This window comes from Carcharodon carcharias, chromosome 2 (genome assembly GCF_017639515.1).
Source record: "Carcharodon carcharias isolate sCarCar2 chromosome 2, sCarCar2.pri, whole genome shotgun sequence".
Taxonomy (NCBI): domain Eukaryota; kingdom Metazoa; phylum Chordata; class Chondrichthyes; order Lamniformes; family Lamnidae; genus Carcharodon; species Carcharodon carcharias.
In genome coordinates, this window is record NC_054468.1 from 219,650,818 (window position 1) to 219,662,910 (window position 12,093).

The 12,093-nt window shown below is 36.4% G+C and overlaps 1 protein-coding gene across 7 annotated transcripts in view; it reads right to left on the minus strand.

Annotated features, from left to right (window-relative positions):
* The window catches only part of akt3a (v-akt murine thymoma viral oncogene homolog 3a), a 367,050-nt gene that overhangs the window by 69,183 nt on the left and 285,774 nt on the right, over positions 1 to 12,093 (minus strand). For 5 of the 7 annotated variants that reach the window (XM_041216701.1, XM_041216677.1, XM_041216694.1 and 2 more), the window contains 2 exons: positions 4,585 to 4,707; positions 1,776 to 1,904 (listed from right to left, as the gene is read on the minus strand). The exons of 1 other annotated variant lie outside the window; for it this stretch is intronic. In XM_041216701.1, the coding sequence (XP_041072635.1) occupies positions 1,776 to 1,904; positions 4,585 to 4,707 (252 nt within the window). The remainder of the gene's footprint in view (positions 1 to 1,775; positions 1,905 to 4,584; positions 4,708 to 12,093) is intronic. One more of the 7 variants, XM_041216711.1, reaches the window with a different exon arrangement.

Sequence of the window (12,093 nt, forward strand, 5' to 3'; positions counted from 1 at the left end):
TTTATATTCCATTCCCCTTGTAATAAACACCAACATTCCATGTGCCTTCTTAATCACTTGCTGTACATGCATACAAACTTTTTGTAATTCGTGTATCAGGACACCTCAGAGCTCTGCGATCTCTCTCCATTTAAATAGTATACTGCTTTTCTATTTTTCCTGCCAAAGTAAACAAGTTCACATTTTCCCACATTATACTCCATCTGCCAAATTTTTGCCCACTCACTTAACTACCTATAGCCCTTTGCAGGCTCCTTATGTCCTCTTCACAATTTACTTTCCTATCTATTTTTGTGTCATCAGCAAATTTAGCAACCATAAACTTGGTGCCTTTATCCAAGTCACTGATATAAACTGTAAATAGTTGGAGCCCCAGCACTGATCCCTGTGTCACTCCACTCGTCACATCTTGCCAACTCGAAAATGACACATTTATGCTTACTGTTTCCTGTTAGTTAACCAACCCTCTATCCATTTTAATGTTATTCCCTACACCTTGAGCTCTTATTTTGCATAGTAGCCTTTGATGTGGCACTTTGTCAAATGCCATCTGGAAATCTAAGTACAGCACACACATAGGTTCCCCTCTATCCACGATGCTTGTTGCTTCCTCAAAGAACTCCAATCAATTAGTCAAACATGATTTCCCTTTCACAAAATCATGTTGACTCTGCCTAATTGCATTGAGGTTCATTATCTGTGGGTTATTGTTTGTTCTTTTACTTGGCACAGCCTAGATCTAAATTCACCACAATGGTATTTTCAGGTATGAACCTGCATTTTACTTTTTTTTGGTAAATCACCTGGTATTGTGTCAAAGTACTACCTCTAATATGGAACTTCTAAAATTTTATCTTGTCATCTACATCAGACAACATACTTTGTGACCACCAGCTTTTGATAATCTTAAACACAGAAAGCTTGTTACAAAATCACAACATGATAGGACTGTTATTTCTGGATTTTATTGCTTCTTGAAATACATTGTGTAAATCTGTTCCAATTCTGTGTACAAACAATTAGTAACCAAAAAAATCAGATTGTTTTTTGAAAATAGGGGATAGCAAATGCACATTTTGTTAATATTAATGAAAAGTACTCAAAGCTAAAAATTAAATATGTCAAAATTAGGACTAGCTTATTCACTCAACAACTAAAGCAAACCATTCTAAATGCTAAAGCAAAACGTCATTTATTAAGTGCTCCTAAAAGACTCTTGGAATGGATTTCAGAATGCAGCTTGAAGCAAGTACTAGATGTCTGAACCAGACATGATTATTTCATCTCTAAAGGGTCACTGATATTTCCAAAAAGAAACATCTTATTGCGAAAACCATTCTTTTAGTGTTCAGTTTTAACAGGACAATTTCTCAGTTCTGTATTCGATTTATCGAGAATTAAAAATTAGGTTATTCAAAAATAATTTCAGCAAGTTATTTTATAATTGCCTAGATTTAAAGGGGGCTTTGTCAGGATGTAGAGATTTATATCATTTTTTTCAAGATAATGTCACAAGAAAAGTGATGGAATGACACACTGCAATAAAATTTATGTCACTATGTTGTATGTTTGGCAAACAAAAGATAATAGTTTAGCTAATCATCTTTTCATGAAGTTGATGTTCTTAAAATTTAACATTCTGAAATAATTTTAGCAGCTTTCAGAAAATATTTCATCTCTGGCCTCTGCTAGGATATCAGCATGAAAACATAATGCAGCAGAACTCCACAAATCAGCATTGGAAGATCTGGTGACTTTAATTATAATGATCCTACCTCAGGAGCCAAGTATTCTGGTGTACCACAAAATGTCTTCATGGTAGCAGCGTCTGTAATTCCTTCCTTGCAAAGTCCAAAATCTGTGATTTTGATGTGACCATCTTTGTCTAACATTAAATTCTCCAGCTACAAAAAAAAATCCATTTAAATACTAATTTTTAAAAATAAGCAATACCAACTGTCGTCAGAACCTAAGACAATGGGGAAGGGAATCTAGGAGGGGTACATTTTATTCTAAACCCTCTATCTTATAAAGTTGACTGGAATATTGATTTTTTTTTATAATCAACTTTCTTACTGGCATGAACAGAGAATCTAAAGTTGAGTTTTCTTCTCAGCATTTATATTATTCTGGTGATAAGACTAATGGAAAGTGCCCTGCAACTCCATTAGAAAAGCAGGGAGTGTGACTTTAAACTGGCCCTAGTGTTGTAAAACCCCAAGAAACCAAACTACAGGAAATGGGTACAGTTTGCACAGGCTCTAACATGGCTTCCTGGTGTTGTACAGCTCTCAGGCCGTTTTGAAGTTGTGCTCCTGCTGCTTCTAAAGAAGCTGCACAGGGATATTCTCTATGTCAATTATATAATTGAAGCAGCCTAACACAGGAGGAGACTATGCCTGAGAATTCATATGTCAGTAAGGGAACAATGAGAACATTTTCTTGGACTAATATTTTATTCTATAAAATGGAGGACTACTTTGAACAAATACTCATTAAGATAAAGTACTAATTTTTGCAGTTTAAATGTCCTCCCCAAGAGAAAATGGCAAAAACTAAATTGTAATGCACTCTAAAAATGTTTTATCTGACTAAGTTCTATCAACGAAAGTTGGTTTAATCATCTTATAGGTTTGGAATTCCATTTCATTGCTCGTTCTGTTATTCTGATCACTAAAGACAATTGCAAGCCAGAATACAACAACAGCTTCCATTTATATAGCACCTTTATCAAAAAACACCTAAAGGCACTTCATAGAAGTCTAATCAGATAAAAATCAGGCCACACTAATGACAAGGATAATAGGGAGGGTGTCTGAAAGCAAAGTTAAAGATGTTGGCTTTAAAGGAGAGGGAAAGGAAGAGAGAGAACAGGAGAGACAGCGAGGCTTAAAGAAAATTCCAGAGTAAAGGGCAAAATGTAAAGCTGCCAATTGTGGGGCAATGGAAGTAGAGGTATAAGAGGTCAGAGTTGGAGGAACACAAGAGCTCTCAGAGGGTTGTAGGGAAAAACGATGTTTTCTTCTGGGCAGGCAAGGACTTCATTTCTGAGTGCATATATCTATAAGAAATTAAATTTAATATTCCTTTCATTTGTTCAACAAATTAGAGTTTAGACAGATGTCATAAAATTATAATCTAAAACTCAATTTTCAACACATCTTACAAATTGAAATGTGCTCATTTATAATGAACCATGATATGTTATGAAGTTCGAGTACCATAAAATCTCATTCAACCCATCCCATTAGAAAATGTGCTAAAAACATTAGTTAGCAACAAATTTTAAAACATGAAGCAAATATGGCAGTCAACTCTTCCACTGATATTTTGATTATTTGCACGATTTTTATCTTAATGCTCCCTTCATCCCAACATTTCTTTATCAAATTTACATACTTAACCTCTCTAAAAGAATTACACAAACCAGCCATGGCTAGACATAGTTTCTATTGGTTGCAACAGAAGCTATATTACAGCCATAAAAATTTAAAGCCGCAAAAATTAAGAGCACAACATTGTCCATTTAGCCCATAAGTGTCACCTTTTTGTGAGAGCAATCTAAAACTAACCAATTGTCCAGCTCTCTGCACAAAGGCATGCAACTTCCTCTGTTATTCAATTGTCCCTTAAAAGCGAGGGTCTCTCTGCCTCAACTATCCCATGTCAAAGCAGTCCATGTTTGAATGAATCTCTGAAGAAACTTTTCATAACCTATCTCCTCACTCTTAATGACAATTTTAAATTGATGACCACAATTCACTGACTTCTGTTTTCTGCAGCTTAGGCCCCTGTACTCTGGAACGGACTCTCAACACTCCAGCTCACTATCCTCCTTGAAGACCCTCCTTAAAACCCACATTTCTAACTAAACTTTTGATCAACCCTAATGTCTTTTTCTTTAACTTAGCATCCATTTTTTTTGGGTTACACATGTGAGGGGCCATTTGGAACATGTAATTATATTGTACCTTTAAAAAGAAAACAAATTGTTTTAGTTGAACTATATCAGTTACAATTTGGAATGCATATATTAAGTGTTGCATGCACACTATATTTAAATATCTATTAGATAAAAATAAATAATACCCAGTGGATTAGTGTATGATGCTAAAGTTTGCATCCAAAATTCATCATTTAGGCAAGCTCACTATTTCAACTAGTATTGGCTGGAAATTTAACAAGATCACCAACACACTTCTTCAAAAGAAAATGGATATGAAATGTAAAGGAACAAACAACTTGTTTTATTTGTCCACACTCAGTAGTGACTCATGATGAAATGTTGACAGGATGTGGATGTAGGCCACTGCCTGCAGCTACAGTTGAAAGTGAGTGTGGGAAATGAAAAAAATTTAGGAGATAAAGTACAAAAATGTCGACTATAAAGTTTGTTTCTAAAAAGGCAAGTGATATTTTAAACTGTCTTTCAAATCCTAAAAAGAAACCGTGTTTATTATTACAATAATCTGTGGTGGGAACAGCAGGTTCAGCTGTTGCAAGTAGGCTATGAATAATTTCAAGTATGTTCTTAGTGAGGTAAAAAAGGAAAAAAAAAGGTACAAATTCTGATTACATTGTTACCTTGAGATCTCGGTACACAATCTTCTCGGAATGCAAATAATCTAGAGCCGAGACAATTTCTGCGCCATAGAAGCGTGTGCGGTCCTCTGAGAACACTCGTTCTCTCGACAAATGGAAAAACAGCTGCAGGGTAAACAGCGGGGACAGTATTGTAATAATTACTGATTTAGTGGGGAAAATTAACACAAACATAAAACACCTCTCATCACCATATTGTGATGATAGATAGTGCACCCTTGGTAGATACTGATGGCTCCTAGACGGCAGCTGGTTTATCTTTCAAAGTTTCCAAGGGGAAATGTGAGCTGCTAAATCAGCTTTTTAATCAATATACCAATCTTGTTCTAGACATTCTGTGCACTGCCTATTTAACCTCCTACTTACTCCTGAAAAAAAGTGCAGCAGTGCGATCTAATTATCCTTTTCATATTGTCAGATGTTGAGCTGCATTGTCAAATACCTGTATGTTCACACTGTCATAGGCATTGATACAAATTACCACTGTTACCTTCAAACAGTCCCATATTAATTGACCTGCCATCAAAATTTGCATAAGAAAGACCTGAATGTGTCAAACAGGGATTAGTCATCCTAACTAATCTACTGCTGTAGCTAACAAATTTCACATATTGGAACTAAAGGGTCCACTGAGTCAATCCAAATCTTTTGAGTTTTATTAATAAGACTTTGTGAACATTTTGCTAAGGAAAAAAACTAAATTATGCATTTTTCTGTGATTAAAACCAGTTGAATAAAATTATCCAAACTATTATATTTTAGAAAAAATAATTTATACTGATTCTTTTAATGGATTTACACATAGGAATATAAAAATAACCTGAAACTAATGATTAAATTGTGACTACTTAACATTTTATTTTAAGATAAAGCTAAAAGTATAATTGCTTTATATAGGCAGCATGGAAAACCCATGCTATTATGTAGCCAAGTTATAAAAAAAATCTAATTTTGGATTATTGTGTTGAGAGCAAAAGCAAGCTAAATGGTCATGATCTCATAAACTTAAATGCATAGACATATAAAATGCCATTATTTTGGATTAGTAAAACAGCATACAAACTTAAAACTAGCAAAAGTATTGAATAAAATAAAATGTAATTAGTTCAAAATACAAATAAACTATTCAAAAATATTCTTAAATACTAAAATAATTAAATATATATTTGATACATTTAAGTCCAAGTTGCAACTTAAGTAAATTTTACATTCATTCCACTTGTAATATCAAATGTAAGATCCTAATGATCAATTATAGTCAACTGCTGAATTTCTTTGATTAAACATTTCAGTGCTATGGTACCTTTTACAAATCTACTGGTTTTTTTTTTAACTGCATTTGATCATTTATTAGTAGGTAATATTATGAGGTAATTACAGATGAGGAAGACAGGCCATTTGTCCCATCTGAGTTCATTCATCCAAGAAGCCACAGAAGTCCCATCGTCACATTTTATTGCTTCTTAAATTATTCCAGGGTTTTTACTTCTCCTGTTTTATTATCCTTTACTTAAAATATTAAGTATCAGTCCCAAGTGCAAGGCTCATGAACAGTCAGAAAAAGATATTCTGCATAGATATACAGACCAGCAGGCAAATAATTTTCCTTTAACTTAATGAATTGAACTTGGATGGTATTGAAATTACCTGTAAACTGGAATTATTTACCAGGGATGTCTGAATTTTAGGTCGTTCAAAGTCAGGAATCAGCATGAGTTCAGGGGAGTGCACCATAAATGGTGAAATTACATTGCAAGTATTACCTGTTAGTGAGTTGCTGTTTTGGCCCTCCTCATGCATGCACTACCTTCCCGTTCCCCCCCACTCCCCCGCCATTAGCATAGCCTGCTCTTTACTATCCTAGGTCTAGCAGATCACTTCTCAAATCCATCTTTCCAATGTTCAAAAACTCAACTTTCTCTGGTTTTGCTTCATAGCATATTGTTGCGTGATCAGTCATTAATCACGTAATACTTGGCATAGTCAAAAGATAGGAGGTAAATCCTATTTCAAAATGCATAACTATCAACTGTCATCATCCGTCCATCAACTGTCTTTGAGATGTTTCATTAGATTTGTCTCTAGGTGGTGCTGTGGCAGTGGTGCTGAGACAGTAGTTTTTAATAACCTAACTGCTAATAGCTGCCTATTTATATTTGGTTAATAGCCCCAATATTTCCAGGGAAATGGGTTAGTTGAGTGGCAGAGTGTCGTAAAATCCGTTAAGGCTTAGGTCGGGAAGGTCCTGCTGAACTTAAAACCAACACATCTGCCGTGTGGTGCAGCAGAGCCCAATGTGTCTGCATGTAGTTGCAAACTTTGGTCATCAGGTGTTGTTGTGGAGCAACTGAGGTTTCTGAGTCTTCAATATAGTGTTAGCCACATTTGTAAACTACAGTAAGCTTAAAAAAGCAGGAAATTTTAACTATAAATTTAAAGAAGATTTAAAAATTTTGCATCAACAGAATTGCCTGAAGCCTCCCTTTTGGACCATCTTCCCCAGGATTCCTTGGGTCGTTACTCTCTCATGCCTACAACCTACAGAGCTCCTGGGTTCAAACAATTTCAAAGCATGTTGCTTTACCCCAACACACAAGGTGAAATTCCTATCAATTCTGTTGGCTGCTCTTCCCAGTCAGCTTTCCTGTCACCTTACCTTCTCCACATATGGCAGTTGTAGCAATTCTCCGATCCTAAATGGCATTCATTTGTTACCCACAACCTGATGAGATATGTCACTGTATCAACTTGTCCTAACTGTAATTTTATATCACTGCCTGAATGCCCCAATTTGGTAGAAATCATGAAAACAATTGTAATTATTGTCTAGCTGTTGTATTTAGGTGGATTTGAGAAGGGAAATATCAAATATTGAGTCTGTGTGCAAACAGTTGGGATTCAAAGTAAGTCTTACTTAACGTCTTTTTTTATATGCATATACAATGAAACAAAAATCACAAATTACATTCATTGAAACTTATATCCGTCCAAATCATATTAAAATATATTTTAAAATTGATATTTATATACACTAGTTGTATATGAATCCGATCTGGCTTCCTTCCCACAGCAGCTCATTCTGCCAAAAATCTTAAAATGAAGAAAATGAATACACCAAAGAATTCAGTTTTCAATGTGGCTGGCTTTTGAATCAAATCATAATTTATTTATAAATGACCAATGTAATACTTTCAGAATGCTTTCAAGAGAGAAAATGCTTTTGATTTTCCTGATTTTGTCTTCAACCGGTCTTAAAGCTCTCATAACACATCACTAGTTATTTTAATTGTGTAAAATGCTATGCAGTGTTTCCTAGTGGTTTAAATGATCTGGAACACATATGGCCTGTTCTCTCAGCCTTTTGCCCAGCTACTGTTTCTCCTTCTTCAGATTTCAAATCCTCTCTCCTAAAGCCGTCTGCTTTGCTCCCAGTTCTAGGCGTCATCTCCTGTCACTCGAGGACGAGTTGTTGTGTTTTATGAATGAAATAAAGCATGAAGACATACAGGATAAAACTAAAAGCTGATTTTAAAAAAAGCAGTCAGAATACCTAAAGGAGTTACATCAAGCAAAGCTACTTAAAATGAATGGGTGATCCTTTAAAAACATGTAGGTAAGACAGTATCGAGGAAGAAAGGCCAGGATGTTTTAGTCTTGATGATGTAATGCCAGAATAATTCCAAAAGGCAGAGTTGTAGTGCTACAGAGTGCAAAGAAACTCCAGTAGAGCAGAGAAGAACTTTCCTTTCTCAGCATGGTAACTTAAATTTGGAATGAACAAATTATATTGCCATTTCAAGTCATCTCTTTACAGTTTGATGCCCCAAATTAAGTATAGCATTGGGCTGGCTCAAATACCCAAGCTAAATTTGCACACATTGCTTTGGATACATTTGACAATTATATTGTGCTGTTGTTATAGGTTTTTCCACTAAATATTCAGATTTTTTTCCCCGGTTTTGCACTTATGTTCAGGTTTTACAAAGTATGCACTGACAAGCTTTGTCTTCCAACAAAGTTATTTTTAAAATTTAAAAAATGCTAATGATAATTTACACAAAAAAAGCAAAGGAGTGAGTATGAAACAGAGAAGCAGAAATAAGGGGGCAAAAAAATTTAAAATATAGTATGTCATTTTAACTTAAAACTCCATACGAAATGAAACTCTTGCTGCTTCTCCCCTTAAAAAGACTTTTTGCTATTTCAACAAGACTGACAGCAGGACATCTCTAGGTTTCGGAGTGGACTACAGATTCTGAACATGGGGAGAGCAGATGTGCAGGTCTGAAGCTGAAGATAACATTATTTTCAGGATTTATTCCTCGATGCTGGAACTACCTTTAATTTTGAACAACTTTAAATGTACGCTTATGCTTGATGACCACAATATGCATCCATAAAGGAATCCTGCAGTCTACCATTGTACCCTGCAGTATGGCATTCATTAAGTATACCTGTATTGAAGAACAGCAAAACATTCTGGGTATATTAAGTTAACCCTACAGAAAGCATTATTTATTACATATCATAATTCCAATTCTCTCAAAGAATCTTATAGATTCATTTGGGTATACATTACATTCGTATTTTACACATTTCGTCTATACCTGTTCGAGAACTTCTGCATTACTGTGTCTTGATCCTCATTACATTCACCTGTTTAACAGTGCTTTCAACTCTCCAAAAGTGAGATAAGCAAAATTGTATGTGTAGGTTATACATTACATAACATTATGCATATATGTAGGAGGTGAGTGACTTTCTTTTTGAGAACAGTAATTACTGCTGCAAGGAAATGTTAGTTTGCTTGCTATTGGTATAGTTTTCCTTATTCTTTGAAATAAATTCAAATTCTAAATATAGATGCATTGCTGTCATCCCACAAAGGAGATGAATCACTTGAAACACAAACCATTTAAAGAGGGATTTTTCTGGGCCAAATCCTTTGTCCTTTGCAAGAAGGTAACAACCATGAAACAGCAAAAACCTGCAGCAACGTTAAAACATTAATAAATCAGCACAATGCCTAGCAAAGGCAGAGCAAGGGAGAAAGCCAAGTCAAGAGTGATTTATATAGAGACTAAGCTTTTCAAAGAACAATGATGATGATATCAACAGTGCATAATCTATCATTTTTCCCTATTCATTCAACCTTTACATACAAATTGTAGAACACCAAAATAACGCAAAACTTAGTGCTCAAAATCCTACTGCTATCTTCAGGATAGCTAGGAGCACAGCAGCATCAACACATGCAAAACACAAAAAAAAACTCCAGATGCTAGGAATCCAAAACAAAACCGAAATCACGAATTCTGATGAAGCCTCTACAGCTGAAATGTTAATTTTTGTTCTCTCCACAGATGCTGACTCACCTGCTTAGTGTTTCCACCAATTTTTATTTCACACCAGACACCACTTTGGGTTTAATTTGATCTAAATATATTGGTTGTGCCTTAACTGAATGTCAGTTTCTCTCTAAAAAAAACATTTGCAGGAAAGTATAGCCTTACTCATGGAACACTGCAGTGATACATAATCATTAAACAGTCAAAGCTGAATAATGGTTCAATAATGGCACTAAAATATTTGTAACCCCACTTAATGAGCATGTAATTGCTAGAAATGTAGCTCAATATTTCAGTCCAACTTTACTGAGTGCAAATTGGAGCATTACTGGAAGAAGCAAGGCTTAAAAAGGCCTGATGTACAGATGAGGTGCTGTAAATCTTTGTGGATGGTTATGTAGGAATGATGAAACACTAATTCAGAAGGGCATCCAGTACAAAAAGAGAGTCAAGCAGGGTGGGAAACAATCACAGAGGAAGAGAACGCAGCTTCAAAACATGGAGCCTGATAAGTGTTTTATGAGAGAAAAGTGCCAAATTAAGCAATGAGGATCACAGCACACTACAACACAAACTACAACGCAAACATAACAGATATTTCTATCAATAATTGACAATCCAACAAAGTTGCTGTTGATAGCTATGTTTCACTGAATAGTTTTGCATAAAAGCAAGTTTGCCTGAATGAATCCAGCAACTTGCTTAAAGTATGATGCAAATGAGAATGGGTATATTTCACAAGTACTATAATACGCTAGAAGACCCATTTATGCTCTCAAACTTGTTGGCTCACTTTCCTTTCACACAGGTAAATCAAACTTGGACTGTTTTATCAACATCAACCAAGGTGCTATCCAAAATTGCCTCTTGCAAAACCTACCAATACATTTTATTATACAGCTGTTACTTTACAAGGAGGATATCAGAACTGCAAGGTTATATCCCTCAGGAAATGATGAACAGGCGGTTCGGTACTTTTGAAAAGAGAAGGCTTGAGGGATGACCTAATAGAGGTCTTTAAAATTATGAAAGGTTTGAAAGCATAGACAGTGTTTCCACTTGTGAAATACAAGATATCACCAAGAAATCAAATTGGGAATACAGAAGAACCTTCTATGGCCAGAGAGTAGTGCAAAAGTGGAACTTGCTACCACAGGAAGTAGTTGACATAAATAGTATAGATGTATTCAAGGGGAAGCTAGAAAAGCATGAGGGAGAATGGAATAGAGGGTTAGCTGATAAGAGTTAGATAAGGAAGGATGGGATGAGGCTCAAGTGGAGCATAAACACCACCATGGACTGACTGGGCTGAATGGCTTGTTTCTATGCTGTAAATTCTGCATACTTTTCTGTGTAAAATTACATCTCAAATAATATGTGCTGATCTTACTTTTGCAGATGAAGACCTGCAAGAGTCACCATGCCAAGACTGCAGTGGCGTACAGCAAATAAAAACATTTGCCCAATCTGAGGAGGCCATCATAAATTGGGAAGTGTATTGCATGAGGTTTCTGAAGTTTTTGGAGACAATAGGCGGAACTTTCCACTCCTGTTTGCAGTGGGGGTCATGGTGGGGGGGAGGGGCCAAAGAGTTCGGTGGGAGTGACAGAAATCAGTTTCATGCTGGCATGAAATCAGAGCAAGATCATCCGGTAGTGTCCGCCATGGCAGATGACAAATCCCGCTGGAGGTCGGCATAAAACCGATTTGCGTCTTGTAAGGCCCAACCAGAATCATCCCCCCACGCCCGATTTACAGTTACGCCAGCAGGAAAACATGCTAGTCCAGAACACATCTGGACAAGCATGACATGCAGAAGTTGCGACTTAACTTTTAGGACCTTGCTCAGATGGCAGATATCCAAGGAGATGATGCTGGAGGAACACGTCAATCGCATAGTGGGTGGATCCTCATGTACATGGCTCTGCTGCAAGGCAGCTCCCAGAAGGTGGGAGCCCTCCATGCAGCAGCTTCAACTTTGCCACGGGCTTGTACCATCGCCCAGGGGCTCCGCCATGGGCTTGCACCGTCGCCCAGGGGCTCCGCCAGGGGAAGGTATGAATGAATGGTGAAGGGTGGAGGGGAAAGACTAAGTGTGAGTGGGACAGGAGGGTGTTATGATGATGGGTGGGGGGCACAAGGG